The 20517-nt window shown below is 49.4% G+C and overlaps 1 protein-coding gene across 1 annotated transcript; it reads right to left on the bottom strand.

Moving 5' to 3' along the window:
* Positions 1–494: 494 nt before the first annotated feature.
* Positions 495–20296, bottom strand: STK25 (serine/threonine kinase 25). The gene is made up of 12 exons (XM_050902595.1): positions 20203–20296; positions 19099–19225; positions 12440–12670; positions 11156–11212; positions 9949–10057; positions 8515–8672; positions 8059–8244; positions 7697–7842; positions 6681–6795; positions 6314–6385; positions 3012–3148; positions 495–1422 (listed from the first exon to the last, which is right to left on the bottom strand). Exons 2-12 carry the CDS (start codon positions 19147–19149, stop codon positions 1383–1385), a joined length of 1302 nt encoding a protein of 433 aa, XP_050758552.1. The 5' UTR covers positions 19150–19225; positions 20203–20296; the 3' UTR covers positions 495–1382.
* Positions 20297–20517: the final 221 nt, after the last annotated feature.

Genomic DNA, 20517 nt, shown 5'->3' on the forward strand with positions numbered 1-20517 from the left:
CCAGCTATCAGAAGTTATTTTCCTACGTCTGTTTTTCTAGACCTTTAAAGTATAGATTGAAGATCTGTGCATTTACCTGAATTAAAGATTTGCTTTATAAACCAGTATTATACAGAAAGCAAAGCTAGTTGGGGATGGCTCCGCTGGAATACCTTAAGCAGCCAATACGGCAGGAGATGCTTTCATTTCTCTGCTAGCAACCACCACCACAGCTTGTCAATTGGAGCAGAGCCCTGGCTTCAGCGAGTTTAGATCCCAGACTGAAAGGAGAGCCAGAAAGGGAAAGCTGAGAAGAAGGGGATGGAGGCCTGGAGCGGCTTTTGCGAACCCTCAGCCACACCCCGCGGATACCATCGCTGCTGGCCATCTGATTTATCCCTTTCTGTAGAGGACAGGTTTCTTGCCTCAAGAACTGCTAACGCAGTGTCGCTCTGCCTTTTGAACTGAAGCCCTGTCAGCGCCTTTGGCTGTTGTGTTCCCCCCCCCGCCCCCTTGTTTTAGCCTTCTGCAACATTTGGGCCCGCGCAGTAGGTGTCTGCTCAGCTCAGAGACTAGGACTGCCAAACCTGCGTATCTAGTTGCTTCAGTTGCAGAAAGCACGGAGGAAAGGAACTCCACCAGCTCCCAAACCAAACGTAACCACTTTGCCTCCCAGTCCTTGGAGACCCAAGGCAAGTTCTGCTGTTGCCTGAATTAGATGAACCAAGGCCTAATACAAAATGATGTCCCAGAGCCAGAAAAAGTACAGTCAGCAAACCCATCCTCCTCTGAAACGACAAGCTGGGAAAGAGCAGCGGCATATGAGCTCAGCTGCTGCTGTGCTTGAAAGCTTTTCGTTACTAGCGCGTGAAGGAGTTGAAGCGATCCTCCAGGACAACTGGAGAGCTGCTCTAACTTTCCCAGAGGCCGTAATGCATGGAGAGCTTCCAAACATACCTGCACTCACGCATTACTGCTCACAAACACTTCTTTAGGAAGGGCAGGAGGCTAAACCCATCAGACTCGCCTCTGAAACACACCTCAACGGAAGAGAATCTCCCTCTTTTCCAGCAGCCAGGCATTTACCAGTAACAAGCTGTGAATCAAACCAAGCCAAAATGGATACATCCATAGGGAAACAATTAAAAACTGCATTGATTACATTGTAAAAACAATTAGACCACCCATCTTGGGTTCTGCAAAAGGTCTAAATTGTACTTGCATTGCAAACCCCACCCTGGGTTTTCATGGAAACACGTGTAATATGAAGGCTCTGAAATGTCCTGGAGTCCGTAACACAATGTTACATCCAACAGCAGATGGTGGTCTGGATTAGAGATGTAGTTCTTATGAAGCTGGAAAAAATCCTTCCCCCCTCAAAACAGCAGCAGGGAACGTAGACGTCAGCGGGCAGAGGTCAGGTGGTTCCGACTGTGTGAAAACCTGCAAGAAAGAGTAATGGGTGGCACTGGTCACTACCGTCCATTTCAAGCCCTCACCTGGAGGGTGCTGCGCCAGCCAGCGTGGCTGCAGATGAAGAGGTAAGCCTCGATGCGTTTGTCCCCGCTCCCGTTGCCACTGCCAGTTTTCTAGATAAAGAAGTCTTGAAAGAAAAAACCAGCAATTTAACAAAAAGCCAAGGTGGCGCTTTTTTCAGGCTTTTCAGATTCAATTTTAGGCTAATAAATTTTGAGCACTAGTGTTTTACAGTAAGAAACCAACCAGGGTCTCCCAGGTTTTGCAAACCTCCAAAAAAACCAGTGTCGTGCGCTTATTCCCCGTCCAGTAGTGGCATTTCTAGGCTGACAGAAGTGAATGATACTGGAAGAGCCCTGCAGAGTCACCCAACGCCCATCTGCGAGTACCTCCTGCTCAGCTGAAGTTTTTGCAGGCATCACCAGGCCACTTTCCGTGACCTCTGTGGGTCAGCCAGAAGAGACAAGAGTGTTCCCTTTCCGGCTTCAAGTGATTATTAGATGAGGGATCTAAACAGACGCGTAGCATGTTTGCTTGAAAGCCTGAATGACTTACTAACAGAAGCCCTCAAGGATGGCCAGTATTTTCAGTCCTTAGTATATAGAGCCTTTAGGCTCTTCTTTGCTTGACAGCATCCAACAGATACTTGAGCTACAAGGCACAAACTATGCCAGCTTAAACCCATCAGAAATAAATGCTTAGAAAGCCCAAGTTCAAGGGTGTAAAGACTGTAAAGCTTGGGTTGTATTTACGTTAGTCACCAGAGCACAGAATGGCTCCTTTGGTCACATGTATAGCAAAATACTTCCAGCCTTCTAACCAGTGAGGGGCCAAATGTTAAGTTTCTTGGCTGGTGAGGAAAGGGCGAGATTTAGCATAGCCTGCTGTGAAAGGGAGAAAAGCCAACTTAACGTTAAATAAAGCCTGATAAACCTGTGATCAGGATCTGATGTTGTTGCCTGCAACACATGGACGTGACTGAACTTGGTGCCCGTAAGTTTGACGCAGCACCTGCTGAGCAGCGAAGAACTTAATTCTACCAGACTATCCTCCTTCGCTGGTTTAATAAGTAATTCACTTCAGGAAAAATACACTTCCCTGCTACCTGAAGCTGGGCAAGCAGAGTGAGTGGCTGCACGGAGCGCTGTAAAGCACACTCCTTGCGGTGAAACAGATACTCACTATTCCAGAAGCGATCCCGATGACATTTTGCATAGTCCTCGCTACCTGGGTAATGGGACCAGCAGGACATCACATATGTATATGTATGCAAGATGAAGGTGAATAGCAGCACCTTTCTGTGCTCTGCAACATTCATCTACACTACAGAAACCTGTTCAGTGTGAGGAAGGACTTCTGAGGCAGGAAGAACTGCTTCCATTAAATGAAAAGCAGTTAAAAGAAGTGACTTGGGGACTATTAGGTCAGCTGTCATCAATATTCACTTTTTGGGTGTCTTGACTGCTCAGCACCACCCTTTACCATAGCTATGGAGTATGACAATGGTTCGGTTCACCGCCAGCTCCGCTCCAGCTCGCACACCAGCGGACACTCACCTTTGTACCCGCTCCACCATGTGTGCTATCAGTTTGTCAGAGATGCCTGGGCAGGACTCCTCAGCCAAGCTAAAGGCATTCTCCAGCTCCTCCATAGCTCCCACGTTGCCTCCAGTCTGCTTGTGCTTATCTTTAAGCTGCAACCCAGAAACAGTGCGTCAGTTCCTTATCTCATTGCAGAAAGCACCGGTCAAGCAGTGCAGCACAGACATGAAGTGCCTTTCCCTTTTAGTATGACTCCACAAGGGTGCTGGAGGGCACCCACATTCTTCTTAAAAAAATTAAAAAGGGCTCTTTGTAGGTCAGGAAGATGGAAGTCCAATGTCTGGAGTTCAGACTTTCCTCCAGGTTCTAATAGCAATTGAAGTCCTTAACAAACCGGCCCTGATGTACTCTTAAACAAACTAAATGATATTGGAAATGGATCAACAGCCCTGAAAACCCGTCAGCAGTAACAGAACAAAGAACTCCAGCTGTATCTGAACCAGTACAGTCACCTTTGCTGCTAACAACAGCTTAGCACCCGGACGCACACAAAGGCTTGCAGACAGGTAGGGCAGAAAATACCGTAACACCAGGAGTTAGTCACCACCACTTCTAATAACCACAAAAAAGTTTGAGTTGCTTCTAGTGCCTGCGAGGCCGAGGCAGAGTGCTGCCACGCTACGGATCCTGAGCCACTTGGCCTCCAACGCTCCTCCCCAGGGGAGAGCTTTCCCCAGGGGGCCAGGGGAACGAAGCCCACGCACCAAGACCTCCACGTGCAGCACCTGACCTAGATGAAAAGCCTCAGTTTGCATCCATCATGGTTAGCGCGCTCCGACGAGGCCTCACCAGCCACAAGTCTACTTGCACATGGTTCTAGTTGTTAATTTGAAATAGCTAAACCTCTCTGACGGGTCACTGATGCTGAGCCTGAAGGAGTCTGTCGTTGGAAAACCCACAGTCACATCCTCTGCAGCACTTCCCCACCTCCTTCGCACAGCAGCTCACGCAGCAGCCCCTTCCCTAGCGCGCACCATTACGCAACGAGCTGAACAAAAATCAAAACCTTTTGTTGAACAAGCGATGTCTGCCAGCCAACCGCTGCCCAGTTCAATTAAGCTCCCGTTAGGCTACGCTGATTAAAGGGCTTTACGTAAGCCTCACAGTTCTTTGCCTGCAATTCTCGGATCAGCCTTTCCTGTTGTTACAGCTCACCTTTTCTCCATGGTCCAGAAAGCCGGACAATGTGAATGCTAATCCCCAGCTGCAGCCATCCCTGTGCTCCAAGTTCCCCCGCTGGAAACAAACGGTTCCTAGCCAAAAAGAGCTGCTGCCTCTTCAGTGGGCTAACTGCTCGCTAACGCAAAGCCTCAGCTGTGGGAGCAACTCGCACACGCCTCTGCTCATTCAGGAGTGGCAGGGGGCACGGAGAGCAACTCAGTTACACATCAAGGATACAGATTTCTTAGGCCAAAAATAGTTGTGACGCTAAAGCCAAAGGATTTGATTTGACGTCTACCTGATCAAAGACTGCCCGCCTCAGAGCAAAACGAGACACAGGGTCTGGCCTGCAGGTAAGGTGCCAGTTTATCGTCAGCCTTTGATGCCAAGCCACTGACCTTTCGTTTGCCCAGCAGCCTGTGATGTGAGCAGGCTGCGTTATCCTGTCACTTGCCGCCGCAGAAGAGCTCTCTGGAGGTTAGCGGGGGGTTAGAGAGCTGTCCTGCGCAAAGCCTTACAGGTTGGCTTTTATTTGCTGCTTGGCCCTCCAGGCCCAAAAGCCTTACCTTTCCTCCCTGCCCCAGAACGGGCAGCCACGTTTCCAGGTTTGCAGTTGCCCCCATCTGTGTTAATGACCCACCACGGGTCATTTTCCATATTAACATCCAATAATACACATGCAGGGAAGGCATACAAAAGATTAGGAACAGCATCTCAGTAAGATTTCAATTCGCAAAGCCCAGCTTCAGCCCTTCTATGGAAAGAGGTGATCACAACTAGCAGGTCTAAGAGGCAATAATACAACGGTGAGAAGGAAAAAGTCTGCTGTTGGTAGGAAACTAGAACTGAAAAAAGCAACACGTGCAACCAGCAGTGAAGCAGATTTCCTACTTGGAGATTTGGAGAAAAGTTTTCTTCCAACCCCCTGCTACCGCATGCAGAAGCCAGGTTATTTCCGAGGCTGCCCAGAACCTTCCCTGCACCTGATTTCGCTGAGTGGGATCAGCAGAGCCGGCAGGGAAGTCTTATCAAAGGAAAGGAGGATCAGCAAATCTGGGGCCAGGCAGTCAAACCAGCAGAAATGAAAGGTCCAGGAAGCCACTTCCCGCCTGGAACTGGTGCAGCAAGGTTGGTAAGGAGAAGCACAAGGATCCACTCAGGAAGAGCATCAGGCTCCAGAAAAGAGCAAGTCATCAGGACCAGAGAAAGGTCTCTGTGACCCAGCACCCCAAGAAAAGAACCCTGACACGCAGTGTCTGTGTAAGCGATTTCTTCTGAAGCAGAACCGCCTTTCCTACACTCCTGCTGGAAACAGCAACTGAAGCCCGTAGCCCCCTTATGATTATCGTCCTCTTCTCCTCCCTTAAAACATCACCCAGCTGGAAAGACCGTTCAGCTCTCTGCTGATACAGACACTATCCCGTCATTAACGGTAGCTTTTACGTCAACTCCACGTCCCCACCCAGAACACAAGGCAGGGAAACAGGGTGGACTTTCCAAAAGCATTTTCTCTGTCAACCTTCCACAGGCCATACGGTAGGTAACTCCTTGGCCTCGGCACGCTGGCAATAGTATAAATGTATAAATCAAGAAGATGGCCTAGTAACTGGCAAAGCCAACTCCTGCTCTAATCCACCCACATTCCGCTCAGTGACTCTGCCGTGGACAGCAGCATATAGCACGAGGGCAGGGAACATGCACAGCGACAGGCAAGCTCAAGTACCTGCCTGCCCCGACAGGAGCTGCACTTCAGCCACGGAGGCCAGGGACTTCAGGGTCCCGAGTTGCCCAGGCATTAGCAAGCCTAAGACGCAGATAAGAAACAGGTACTCCTCTCCCTTATCCTCACCAGAAGACAACAGAGTAATGCTATGCTTCTAGGAACACAAGTGCATTGGAGAGGACACTCCAGGGACACACTCACTTTCCTAACATACGGCATAGACCTCTGAACAGAGGCACAAATGCTTCATAGTCCCTTAACCCTACTAGGTACCTCACCGCACCTCCCTTCTCCAAATCCTTCCCATTTACTTATCCATGTCAGGTATCTCTTCATCTCCAATCACCACAGACACCAAGAAGGTTCTACTCACCTCCCCAAAAACGGGGTGAACAAGCGTGGAGAGACACTGTGACCGTGGTTGCCTCTTGATGGGCTCAGTAGGCTAGGAAGCAACATGAAAAGAAGTTACAAGCACAGGCAAAGGCTCCCAGGGCACACAAACTACTAAGCCTTCGGTAAATTCACAGCACCTTGATGGCAGTCCCCTCGCCAGGTCTCAGGAAAGCCACAGGCTGCAGTACCCTGACGATGTGGAAGAGGCAACTCTGGGGCATTAGCCCTTGATACCAGACGAAAGTGAATTTTAGACAGACCACGAGTGACTGGTACCTTCCCCAAGACCCTCAAAAGCTTGTGTTAGTTCAGTCCACTTCTGGAAGAACAGATAGCAAACAGACCTTCTGGGAACCATGAAGAGCCATTCCTTTGTGCAGCTTGCTCAAGGAGTTGGGGCGAATAGTTGGTGGGAATGTCCAGATTGGACCCTGGTCTCCATCCTCTGTGTCTCCATCACTGCAAATGAAAAGGAGAAGGTCAAGACGAAGCCTCAGCTCCCCACACCGGGTGTTTTACCCATGCATTCCCATAGTCACAAGCTCTCCCTGACCTGATCGTCATATCACCACAAGGCTCCAGGCATTTCCCTATCCCAGAAAAAATCCTGAAGAGAAACCACTTCAGTCTCTACAGCCCATATACAGCACCACAGAGATCAAAGTACTACATCATGTTTCCAAATCACCGCAACCACCTTTCTGCTCTAACCAGCTTGAAGACAGTTTCAAGTGCTAGTTAAATTTAGGAGAATTTCAAGACAATCCAAGCTCACAGTTTGAGGGGCCAGGCTTAGATGTTGCAAGCCAATCTCCCAGAGTCATTGGTCACTTGAGTCGCTGCCACCACAGGTGAAGAGAAGCTCTGCGACACCAGCCTGGCAACAAAGCGCCCTTTCCTCACCCAAGGCTCATAGCCTCGTTATCCTTCACATCAGTAGCAAAGCTCTCTACCCATGGATACACAAACACACATACACAGCTGTTGCCACAGTTACTAAAGCCTGTAGCTCTTGTATTTAACTGAACGTGCAGAAAATACAAGCAACAAGAGCCTTTTTTTACTAGTTAACGCACAGCCTAGATGTTTCTTCTTAGTACTTCTGATTTGTTACGCTCAGAAAAGAGGCTCCACAGGTTAAGACTAGAATAGAGTACCGCGTCCCACTGAACAGGAGGTAACAGCCTGTTTCTTCAGGCAGCAGTCACCGGCTCCCACAAACGGATGCTCAGAGGTCTCCCTGAGCTACCGTAAGATCTCCAGCCCAGGTGGGGAAAAGGACCCGAGCTGTTTGTAGTAGGCTACCCCGGGGCACGCAGGGTATAGCAGGGGCACCCCTCCGTGCAGAACGTGTACGTACATATCAGAATCGCCAGAACTGGAATCTTCTCCATGGCCCTCCGACTTCCAGCGCTTGAATCGATCTATCAGCTCCATTAGGAATGAGGTTTTCTTGGTGTAGCGCGTGATGAACTTGTGCTTCAGCAATTCTTTAGCTGTTGGCCTCTGGAGCAAATAAGGAAAGCATGCTACTTCTAACCATCTCTGTACACTAAACATGCAAGTGCACTGACTTCAATTCTTGCCAGGCTCGCCTGTCCGTTCTGCAAGCTCAGTACTTCTTTCTCTCCAGGAGCCTTGCACCAAAAGGTCTTCCTGCTAAGTAAATCTTTGGCCTCTGCAACACTTTACCCAAATTCACAGGTGGACAGCAATACTCACAAATCTAGGATCCTTATTGAGGCAGGCTTCCACGAACTCCTTGAAGGGCTTGCTGTGGTGACCCTCAAGTGTTGGAGGGTTATTTTTGGGGATCAGGAAGAGAACCCTCATAGGATGCAAGTCAGAATTTGGAGGCTCTCCCTTTGCTAGTTCAATGGCTGTAATTCCAAGGGACCAGATGTCTGCCTGAAAGAAGAGCAAGAACAGTGACAGCACAGAACTGCAAGGAGCAATTCTGCAGCATGGAAGCATGCAACTTTAGCACAGCCGAAGGGCTGATCGCATAAAATCAGATAGGGTGTTTCATGTCTAACAGACAAACTTCTCCAACAGACCCTGAACCGTAACGGGAAAGTATCATCCTTGCAATAAGCAGCACTTCCAATCCCTGTACTAACGCTAGCACCATCTCATATATAGTAGCACCAAGCAGCAATCCTCCGGCTCCCAGCTCACCTTGAAGTCATAAGCAGACTGTTTGATGACCTCTGGTGCCATCCAGAACGGAGTCCCGACAAAGGTGTTTCTCTTGATTTGTGTGTCTGTCAACTGTCCAGCCACCCCAAAGTCAGCCAGTTTCACATCTCCTTGTTCCGAAAGCAGCACGTTGGCAGCTGTTCACACAAATAAGCATGAAGTCCACCGGTTTGTGAATCATCTCCAGCCCACACAGAACTGAATACTGAGAACAGACCTCCTGTGACATCCTCCTTCGCTGCAGTGAAAACCCTGAGCTCGGATTTCCAGCCTCAGACTCATTTTCATGCTCTGACCTCTGCTGGGTAACATGAACAAGTTCATACGCTTGGCTGGATCAGAAGGGGAATGTTGCTAGGGTAGTAGCAAGGAGTAGATGTGAAGGGCCACACAATCAACTACATGTGATTCCTGGCCACACAAAGAAGAGAGGGCAACATTGCCCAAGATACCTCAAATGGTCTCACTTTTTTTTCAGAGTAGCATTCAGCACAGGTTAAATAGCAGATCCTTCTGAAGAGCTCACAAGTCCTGGTCTTGTACTGCTTCCCACTCACTCAGCTTAAGACAGTGACATTGCTCAGGTTTTGGAACGGGGCGGGGGTTTGTAGGACTTTTCATTCTGAGAGAGACTCTACCTACAAACTTTCAGCATTTCCCCACTCTGCTGGCGGCCAACAGTCCTGCACGGCTTGCAGCGCTAGAAACGTGTAGTCTCACATACGCAACGGAATCTTTGCTACATATCTCCCTGCATGAGGTTTCTCTGCTCTGCTTGTTCACATCCCCTCCTGCAGAGGGTCAGAGCAGTTAGCATCCAACACTGGCCACGTCTCCACAGCACTGTCCTCCCGCCCTCCTGCTGTCCTTTGATGCTCTGTGCTCGGTGTGAGACTGCTCTTTGGGAGGCAGATGCCAGGTCTCTCTACACTGCACATGGCCCATGACTATAAAAATCAGTTACAGGAGCAGCTGACACAAGCTGCCCTGCTTTTCTAGGGCTGTGAGCCCTGCGTGAGGACAGCTCACCTTCACAATAAGTTACAACCATGACAACCAGCGTACACACGCCTTGGGGTCCAGCAGTAAAGCAAATGTCCAGACATAACTGAGAGTCAGCTAATATTTGAGCATGCCTTTCATTGACTCCTTTGCTTTAGCCCCCTGCCTGTCCAAACTACAAATGCCAGAGAAGAGCTACAGATCCTTACTGTTACTCGAAACCCTAAAGACATGAAAAACATGAGTTGCAATAAAATGACAAGCATCAGATTCAGAAACAAGCAGCCCAACAGGAAAAGCAGCACTGAGAAACAGTCTTTGAAACATCTCAGATTATTGCTGTATAATAATTCTGAATCTTATGTTAGTAACATCTCTTACAAGAAAGAGAGCTGAGCTCTCCACTCTTACCTTTGATGTCCCTGTGGATCTTCCTCTCAGAGTGTAGATAATCCAAACCCTTTAGGATTTCTCTCAGGATAGTAGCTATGTAAGTCTCCTCCAGGGGTCCCGGCTTCAGCTGATAAAGGGCAGAAAGATGACTTAAAGGAGGGTGACTGATGCCTTGGATTTTCCAGCCTCTCAGTTTGTTACTTGGAAACCTTGGGCAAGCAGGTCATATTCAGCAGGAAGCACCTACTGCATGCCTGGTGCACATTCTGCAAGCAGAATGCTGGACTCTGCACCTGGCAATGTTAAATGGAAAATCTTCGGGGGATTTAGTCTATTAAAGGCTTCCCCGACAAACAGCAGGATGCTCATCTCTCGCTTTGGCCTGGAAATACATTGGGGAACAGAACATCTTAACAGTTTCTCTTGTTCAAGTCTCTCTGCTAGCATGCAAGAACTGAATTTCAGCCACTGCAACAGCCCGGAGACAACTTCTACCCTCTGGCTGTGGAGTATTATATCAAAGTTCTTCTCCTTTCCATCAGTTCTCCTCTAAACAAGTCCTGCCTTAGTGCAATAATTGAGGTTCTGACACTAAGATGACTTCTGCTGATGACAGGCCCCCCACTACACCCTTCCTCCAAGTCAGTGCAGGCTCAGCAGTTTACACTACATGACCTTAGTTACTGCTCTGGAAAAACAGGCTTTATTGTCCTAAGGAGAAAAGCAAAATCCTGTGACAGAACACAGCACAGCAGAACTTTGCCCATGTGTTTATTCTGCATATGTATTCCCTTAAAATCTGGGATAACTTGTTAGACGTCATTTGTATTATCGGACACCTGGGAATCCTGATCGTAGACCAGGCCCCTGCTGAGCTTGATGCCATGCAAGCACTGAACAATACCACGAACTCTTATTAGGTGAAGTATGGATTTGCACTGCTCAAAAACAACTGGCTGCTGTCACATTTCAGTTCACTGGCTCTTCCCATTGTAAAGCAGCAGAGCACGCTGGGGAACAGTGCTTTGACAGCTGAGCTCCGTGCAAACATTTCCTCTGTCCTGGGATATGCGTAACCAGCATGTCTGGCCTGCGCTGCCTACCCTTCAGGCACAGGGCCGTCAAAAAGACGGTATGTGGCAAGTGAGTGTCTGGCTTACGGGCATTTCACAAACCAAGGCTCCAGCCAATGTTTTTCATGGTCCAGAGCTTACCACATACTTACCAAATCCAGGGCTGAACCTCCTCCTAGGTACTCCATGATTATCCACAGCTTAGTGCCCTGCAAGCAAGAGCACAAATCAAGAGCAAAGACAGTAATAAAAGCAGGCAGGAAAGTGAAACACCCCAGAGGCAGCAAGACACATGAGTAGTCCCATACACAATCTAAGAGATGCTGCACGCCGCAGCTCTCAGAGGCTTAAGGAGCCTCCTTAAGGAGCTCCCAGCTCCCTCCTTCCTGCTGACACAGCATTATAGCAGTAGACCTGCCCCAGTACATCTCTTTCTCTCAGTCTGCAGTTTTATCTGAGCAAGCTTAGTGCCCCTACAGGCACCAGACTACACACACAGCCCGCAGAGATAAGCATATTCTCAGGTTGGAGCCATTTAACATCACTCCAACGGATGTAGCACATCTGCTTGACAATGACAGGGGAGCTTTGCAGCCTTTGATCTCAGTAACAGGGACTGCCAGCTCGAAGGGTGCGATCAGCAAGACACTCTCTTACTCCTCAGAGAAGAGATTTCCAGACTGAGGTTCACAGGGTCCTGGTAGGAGCTAAGCAGCAGATCCATGAAACTACAGCTTGCTTGGTGTTTTCAGTAGAAGGCTGAGAAAATGTGTTACGGCCTTTGAAAAATACGTAAGGAATAATCAGGGTCCAAAGAGCTCAGGAACTGTTTGCTACGGACCCAGTGTTACATACAACTCCAGCAGCCAGCATGCAGAGGCCACTTCTGATCATCACTACTAGTAGCTTCCATTGGGGATTCCTAAACCTGTTCTCAACAGAAGCAGTATCAGCACTCCTCCAAAGACTCAGTTCCTGTTCTTTTCATTGTTTCTGATTAAATGATGATCACAAGATCACAAAGTACAGTTTCAAACTCCTCTTCTTTCCAGAGGCATAAAGGCCCCAGTGGTACAACCCTAAAACTGTGGCATTTTGGAAAAGTATTCCACAAACTTCCTTTCAGGAACGGTCAAACCGGGGAGAGGTCAGCCTCTTCAACAAATACTTTTCTTTCCAGTGAAGTGCCCCGCTCTTGGGACCACACTGTACTGGGCACCTCATTTCCATGTGCTTTGCAAGTGTCTTAAAGCCCAGCCTCGTATTAAGACCACATAAATGCAGTGAGCAGAGCCACTGCTGTTCCTGCTGCCACACTGACACTCACAGATTGGGCACCCTTCAGTGCTGTACGCCACCCTCAGCTGCAGCACCCATAGAGAAGCCCACCCCGTTCCCAAACTGCTGGCAAGGGAATTGCCATGGCTTTGTCCTACCTTCAAGTAGGAGCCATAGTACCGGGTGATGTAGGGACTATCACACTGGCTGAGCACCGTAATCTCCTGCTGAATGTCCTCAATTTCATCCTCAGCCTCCTCCAGATCGATGATCTTGATAGCAACCACCTCCTTGGTGCGGTTGTCGATCCCTTTATACACTTCACCAAACGATCCTTTGCCGATCCGCTCCAGCTTGGTGAACAGCTCCTCAGGATCCACCCTGGAGTGCTAAACCAGAGAGCAGAGATGGGAAAAGTCCGCGAAGTCCCACGGCAGCCTGCAGAGCGCCGTGCATACCCACACAGCTCATCTCCCTATCTGTGCATCTACTATGTGTTGTTTAATTCACCCGAAACTCACATATTCTACAAGGTCTCCACGTGCTGAGAAACTTAACACAGAATATATCCGAGATTAGAAGAACTGAAGAAACCTTTTACATGGGCTTTCCACCCCTGCAGACTGTAGCGGGGGAGGAAGGGGAGAGAAGCCCAGAAGGAGAACATCAGCAAGTATCTCTACGGAAAGTGTCAGCTCCTTTGGGACAGGACTGCTCAACTGCAGGCACTAAACTGGTGCCAAAGCAGCTCCATGACCAAGCACTTGTTCACGCTTGAATAAAAAGACAGGCAAGGTGTACCAGAACCAGCCTTCTTTTGAAGATCCGGATGAGAAAGTGGGCACAAGCAAGAGGCCGTAGGAAGTTCACAAGGATTTTTCCCTAGTCTGCCTTCCTGCACTCCAAGACTGGAATGATTTGAAAGATTTGCACCCTTCCCTACTTGTTTGGAGGGTGAAATACTCCCGTACTATAAATACCAGTTCACATTAGCTGTTTTCTCTGCTGCAGCCTGATTTCCAGGCAGCACCCAGCCCAGCTCTCTTCAGATGTTTGCAGAGGGAGCCTCACGTCTTTTGGAAGGTCAGCAGCAAGGAGGCCAGACACCTGCCTGTCCCAGAGGAGACGGGAGAGCTGAATGGACACTCCGTCTGCAGACCTGCTTTTCTGGAACAGCCTCTCCTCTGGCTGGCACGCCCACATGCAAAAGCAAACAGCATTTCCCTCATTAGATAAGCACATCAACTGGGAAGCTACTGACATGATGATCGGAGAAATACTGACTCTTTAACAGCAGCTTCAAAGTTAACTCTTTATTAAGAAGAGTATGGATGAGAAACGGAAGAAATCATAATAATTTTCTGATGCTATTTCATTCTGTCCCGCTGCAGACCAGGAGGTCCTGCTCTGCTTCATGCTACTAAAAGGCTCTTTGTGATTAGTTTTTCTGCCTTTTTTAAAAAATAGATCTAGTTTAAAAAAAAAAAATAAATCTGGAAAATATGGCCTGACCTACAGGAAGCGGCCAAGCCATTACAGTGAGTTTTCCACACCCAGAACTTCTCAGTCTCACCTCCAACACATCACCCAGAGGGACCGCTCCCTTGCAAGAGCCTTGAGCTGGCAGAGATTTTATCTGAGAACAGGGCAGCTGCATTTTTCCATCCAACACCAGGTTCTAGCAGCAGGCCATCACTGAGCAGCCCTAGGTGCTGCTTAATGATTAAGCCAGCCAGTCATTACAGGTTGTTTGCCTTCTGTGCCCGGTGCATCGCTATATGGAGTAAGCCAGGCCCAGAGTGAGCTTTACAGTCAGCTCACTCAACGGGATTTCCACGTGCATTCCAGTCCAAGATGCAGAAGGATAACCAAATATCCTTGTGCATCCATGGCAACACCCAAACAGGCTGTACTTTGAACAAATGCACGGGAAACAGACCGGAGGGGATATGCAGACATGAAAGGAACTGGAGATACATAACAGGGACTGGAGAGAGGGAGGCAGGGGAAAGGAAGAGGATTTGAGCTTGAGAAATGCCAGGAGACAACATGAGAATGACGATTGCGGCACAGGGAGAACGGTCTGGCTAGTCCAGGCTCACAAGAGGCCAGGAGCAGTTTCCACCTCTTGACCAACTTACAGGAAGGGGCAGCAAGGTGGCCCAGACGTTACCTTGCGCAGTCACCTCCTGCACCATAAAAACGCCACTCACCACATCAGCCACTCACACACGTCAGGGAGAAGGGAGAGAAAGAGGATCGTCTCCTCGAAGCACCTGGCTCAGCTGGTAAAGGAAAGATTATCCACATGAATCCTGCAGGGAAGCAGCCCTGCAAGAAAACCTTCCTCCCCTGCCATGTAAGTGATTTTTTCAGGAGAAAAGAAATGGCAAGGTGTAAGTTACTGCTCCCCTCCTCAGCCTGGCATGGCACATCAAAGAATCAGGACTGATTCCTCAAGAACAGGACATCAAACATAAGAGCACCAGCTACTGCAGGCAGCTTTTGGGACAACCACCATTTTACGTATCGGGCTCTGTAATCACGGACAGCTTCGTAAACAAGCTTCCATGCTTCAATATCGGTTTATCCCGCTTTCTGTGGAACAAAGCAGTTCAGGCAGGGGCGGTGAAGGAGACAAATCTCCCTGACAAGCACATGGGAACTTCGCCCAAGGGACTCAGGAACACGATACAACTCTGATGGGCAGAAGAGACAGGCCCACCACATTAGGCTGGAACAGGAAACTTTGTTTGTAGGTACTGGATTTACCTTCCCAGTACCTGTCACTTCAAAACTGATCTGGAAATGCTTCAGAGCTCTCAGGTGACAGGGCAAGAGTATGACTCTATGGAGGGCCTGAGGACGTGCATCCCTTGACAGAACTGCCAAAATCACACAAGTCATACCCAGCAACAGCCAGAACCTAGGGAGCAGGTATGGGGCAAAGTGGTAGAGAGTCATTCCAGCCACCGTTACAGTCTCCTCGATGCCTGCTGCAGGACCAGAGTCTGCTAACAAATTTCTTTACTTTCTGTAAACAGGGGGGAGGAAACAGGCCCATCCCCGATTCAAGCAGGTCAATGTCGGCCCACTGGAACACCTTGTGAACTACCATTGTGGACACCACAGAAGACGTTGCCAGGTGGCATTTTCGTGGAAGCAGTCCTGAATTCCCATGACAAACTAAGATAGATAAAATCATGCTAGTCTGCAGGACATCTGCTCAAAAGCTCTTGTCCATTAAAAAAGTTCCTGTTCGAGCTGCCACAGGGTAACTCGCTGCTGATGAGCAAATGTTCACATCGATGGGCACACAAGCCTCGGCACTCACCAGACAACAGAACAAATGTAGTTATGCCAGAAATGGAGAGTGCACCGCTCTGTCAGAAGAGAAGCACACTGCCACACTCGGGAGGCTCAAGCAGGGGAGGCAGGGGAGGAGAAGAACGCATTCTGTGTAGCCTAACTCTCCCCTACCCCAATAAATTTGCACCTGCAGAGCACTGCAACGAGGGGCGTAACAAGCACGATCTGTCCCTTTTCTAAATACGAATTGATCTCAGTGCCAGTCGTCTTGTCAGAGAATCACCCTGGCTGCAAATCCATGTTCTGGAACTGCACAGCTACAAACACACCTGAAAAACTTCATTAGTAGAAAGTAACAGAATCCAGAAGAAATGCTTTACATGTGCATAAATGAGCATAGATAACCCAAAGAAGCTTATTAGCACCTGTCAACTTCGCAACTGCTCGCCAGCTTGGGATCTTTCCATTTTCTTCCACATTCACAGAACCCACCAGGGCTGCAAAATAGAGCTCCAGGCCAGAGTCTGAAGAGCTAGCTGACCAGCTGCTGCTCCTTGTTCTACTACAATGCGTAAAGCCTTTAAGGGATGGTCACCTCATCGTACCTTTTTGCTTGACTGAACGTCAATTACACAGCAGTTCCGGAGCAAAAAGCCTCATGCTGTTTCTCTCCATTGAGAGCAGTCAGACACTAGAGATGGCTCAGTCAGGCATGAACGGGCTTTGGGGGGAGAGCACACAAAGCACTATCTTGGTTGTACGTGCAGGAAGGGGAGGGAATAAGTATGAGAGGGTTGAGGACAATCTACTAGTAATGTGCTCCACTTCTGCCCTCCAGGATCTAATCTCGCAGCACAGGAAAGAAGGATGCTCTGTCATGACAGGTGTGGGGGTGTTTGCCATCACGACTGATGATGCCATGTTTTAAAACAGAGCGACTCACTGCAGACATCAGGAATTAAGAATTGCAGTGTGTTATGAGACAAGCCTGGCAGTAACACCAGCTGCTTCATGGGGAAAGAATGGGTTTGGCAGCTCTGCCACCTCCAGCTGCAGAGACATGATATCCACAGCCTTTGAGAGGAGACTATAGAAGAAGGGTAAACATCTACCCTCATTCCAAAGCTACTACCTGGAAAGATAAGCTGCATATTGGGAACAGAAGCAAATACCCTTTGAAACAGCTCAAGGTCTCATCTCTGGGCTGTGTCCGGCTGGATCTCACTGTCAAAAGAGTCATATTCAGCATCGTGAGCAAGAGTCACACCTGCATCTGCCGCATAAAACACTGAGAAGTGTTTAAACCCTTTTGGAAGTGAGAGTTCCTTGGTCTGTGGCAGGTCAGGATCAGAACCACTGTTCTATATGGGAGAAGTCTGTAACAGAAAAAGATTGTCAAGGCCACAATACTTTAAGAGCTGAAGCTGACCGGGAGTTTGGCAGCCTCCAAAGGTTTATATGGAACTACAGGGGCATTTAGTGTTACTTCTGACTAGAGCACTTTCCAACCAGCCAAACAAACAAACATCATTTTCCTCTGCCAAATACAGTGGAAGGAGGAAGCTGGTTTTAATAAACCTCAGCTACTGACCTTCTTTCCTTCATTGCCTCCTCTCCTCCCCAACTCCCAGTCCAGCATTTGCCCACACTGCATGCCACACACTAACCTCTGGGCCACCACCAGAGATACCTGCAGCAGGCACTATGTTCTCTTTGGGGAAATCAGCTTTGTACCTGGAAACATTTGAAAGCTTCCCTGTCTATATGAAATCTGTGCACAGCTCTCGTCAATTGCTAAACCTGAGACAGTTTTGAACTTCTGGAGTATAGACAAGAGGGAATTTTGTGTTCAATGCTTTGAAACAAACAAATTTGTCTGAGACTCCCAACTTGCTTCACAGATAGTATTCTTTTGCTTCAAGGGAGCGAAGCGTTACTTAGCCAGAGAACTTGAACAGCTTCTTCAAGGTCACATAACGAACAACAAAACTAGAAACAGAGCTCAGATCAGAGCTTTAAACGCAGTAATGCAAATACATCATCTAGCAGATAGAGCTCCCAACAAAGAGGAGGGCAGCCAAAAAAAGAGAGCGAGCCAACTAGCTGAGGCAGGGAAATGGAGGCACAGAGGTAAAGCAACCTGGGGATTTGCCTAAGGTAACCCTGCACATCAGCAACAGAACTGGGAATCAAAGACAAGTCAAGCCTCTGACATCCCAATCCAAGTCTTAGTCTCTTGATTTTCACAGTACCTCCCACCACTGCCTAAACTCTGGTGAACAGAACTTCAGGACAATTCCTACTGCCCTTCCAGCAAGCCTCAGTCACACAGGTTACGAGGTCCCATCAAGGATTCCTGAAGAGACCCGAGGAATGAACAACACAGACTGCCTTCCTATTCCAGGACCAGACAGAGAGTCATGGGATGACAGAATCTGAGAATGCCTTACATACATAATAAATATTATGCCTTACATAATAATAAATTCAGAGATGAGACCACTGGAACTCTGATAAGCTTCATTAGTGAGCGTTGTGTACAAAAAAGCTTCAGAGCAACCTCCTCTGTAGCTACAGAACTCAGTTCTCAGCCCTAACCAGGCAGTATCCTTTCCTACTCCTTTCATTTCTCTCCCTGTACTATGACTCACTCAGGCACTATATTTGCATTTAATTCCATACACACTTTGGGGAAACAGTTTATGTGAAAGACAGCATGCAAACTAAGATGCATTGCAAATCAATTTTAAATCAGAAAAGGCTTGGAGAAAGCATCATCTCAAACCACTAAAGCTTTTAGTATTATAATTCTACACCTAGGAGCAGAACAGAAAAATGCCAAAAATTCTCACAAAACATGGTTTAACAAGACCTACATTCAGTATTGACATCTGCCAATAATCAAACACACCCCACAACCAAATTGAGAAGAAAGAAGATTCAAGCCAATACTATTAATGTGGTTTAGCTTCTAGTCCCAAGTCATGACATCATCCTTCCACATTCCTCTTATGAAAATGTCATCACAACAGCAGGACTTAACCGCATCCACTGAGGCTGATATCTCTCTCAGAAGAGTTAAATGTTCAGTATCAAATATCGCTACCTCTTATGCATTAAGGCTACAAGCACCGTTTTTCTCAGGCTATGGTTATGAACAATCCAGTAAGGTATGTCTGGCACAGCCTGCACACGCGGCTTTTCTGTTCCCATTTCTAGACTTCCCCCCAAAAAATACTCAGAGAGCCAATGATTCCTGTCTCCCTAAGAAGAGCAAAGTTAACCTCAGAGAAAGGCACCATACTGGGCAAAGAATTCCTTTTCTATATGGCCGGCAACCTAACGCTGTCAGTCCAACACCACCACGGAATAAGACACAAATCAATCGGCTAACAGGAGTAAGCTGAGATGTGTAAAAGAGAGAGAAAGAGTGGCAAAAAGTGATTTTCTGGTGATTCGTTTTAAACTCATTTCAAGAGTTTAAAACAAATTTTTAATTGCCGCTTACCTGGCTGGCAAATTCTCTCAGGTGAGCCATGCCTACAGGATGGTCAGACATCCGCTTTTAAAAAATCAGGGAGGGTTGGGACGTCGTAGCACAGCAGGAAAGCGATGCTTTCTCATCCACTGGTCAACTGCGACAAGCAAGAACACAATAGCTCTAACTCAAGGTTCTCAGAGCCTGGCTCATTCCCCAAAAGAGCTACCTGCATCTTTTTTTGCCTCGATTTGCAGTTCTCCTTGAACCTACCAGCCCATTCTAAGTATGCCAGCCCCTCCTTGCAAACCCCATTTCTCAATTCTTTCCAGACATGCCTTCCAGATGTATCAAGGAACCTCACTTTAATGATACACACTGACAAAGCCTCAGGCACCATTTTCCCCACCATCACCTCTGCATGTTCCCCAGTATTATAGTTGCTCCTCCAGCACTATTCCCTCATCACCACTCCCAGCATCTTCCCCAGCACAGCCCACAGCGTTTTCCTCAGACACCCCTTTCCTCCTACTGCTCCCCAGTAATCCTCTCACTGAGGGTAGCCCTCTGCTCCCATTCTCCCCACTACACCCACTTGCAAAGCTCAGCTCCCCAGTCCACCTCTTCCTCCTCAGGGAACCCCAACCCTACACCATCTCTGGGCACTCCCCCACCAGTGCTCCCCAGTTCTGCCCCAAGACCCTATGCTCCTCAGCCTCTCCACAAGGCTCCCCTCCACCCCAGCAACAGAAGAGCCCCAACCCAGCACGACCCGGCAGCCCAGCCCAGTCCCCTCAGGGCACCCCCGGCCCGGCCCTGCCCTCTCCTGTGCCCCCAGTGCTCCCCAGCACGGCACCCTCAGCTCCCCACAGCCCCCATCCGTGTTCCCCTACCATGGTGGCCCCGCACCCCCCAGCCCCGCTCAGGGACCCCTCACCCCACCTCACGCCCCCCCCCCCCTCCTCCCAGTCCCCTCAGGGCCCCCCCACCCCCGCAGGGCCCCCCGCCCCATCATGGCCTCCTCAGAGCGCTCCCCCCCCGCCCCGCACGGCCGCCTCAGGGCCCCTCTGTTGCGGATCCCCGCCCCGCACGGCCCGTGGGGACCCTCCCGGCCCCGGGTGCCGCCGTACCTACCCGGGCAGCCCTCCGCACCTACAGCCAACGGTCCCCGCGCGAAAGGCGGCGCGGTGCCATGCCGGGCCCTGGCACACGGAGCCGCCGCCACCCCGCTGCCGCTCCGGGCTGCCTTGGGACACCGAGCTCGGCGGCGGCGGCGGCGGCGGCGGGGGGAGGGGGCGGGGGCGCCGGGAGAGGGGTGGGGAGGGCCGGGCCGGGCCGGGCGCAACAACACGGCGCGGCGGGGGACGCGGGGCGGGGGGGGGAGGCCGCGCCGCGCTGCCTGCCGGGAGGCGTAGTTCCCGCGCGGAGCCGGCCGGCCGCGAGAGCGCC

Source organism: Gymnogyps californianus, chromosome 10 (genome assembly GCF_018139145.2).
Source record: "Gymnogyps californianus isolate 813 chromosome 10, ASM1813914v2, whole genome shotgun sequence".
In the NCBI taxonomy this organism is placed as follows: Eukaryota; Metazoa; Chordata; class Aves; order Accipitriformes; family Cathartidae; genus Gymnogyps; species Gymnogyps californianus.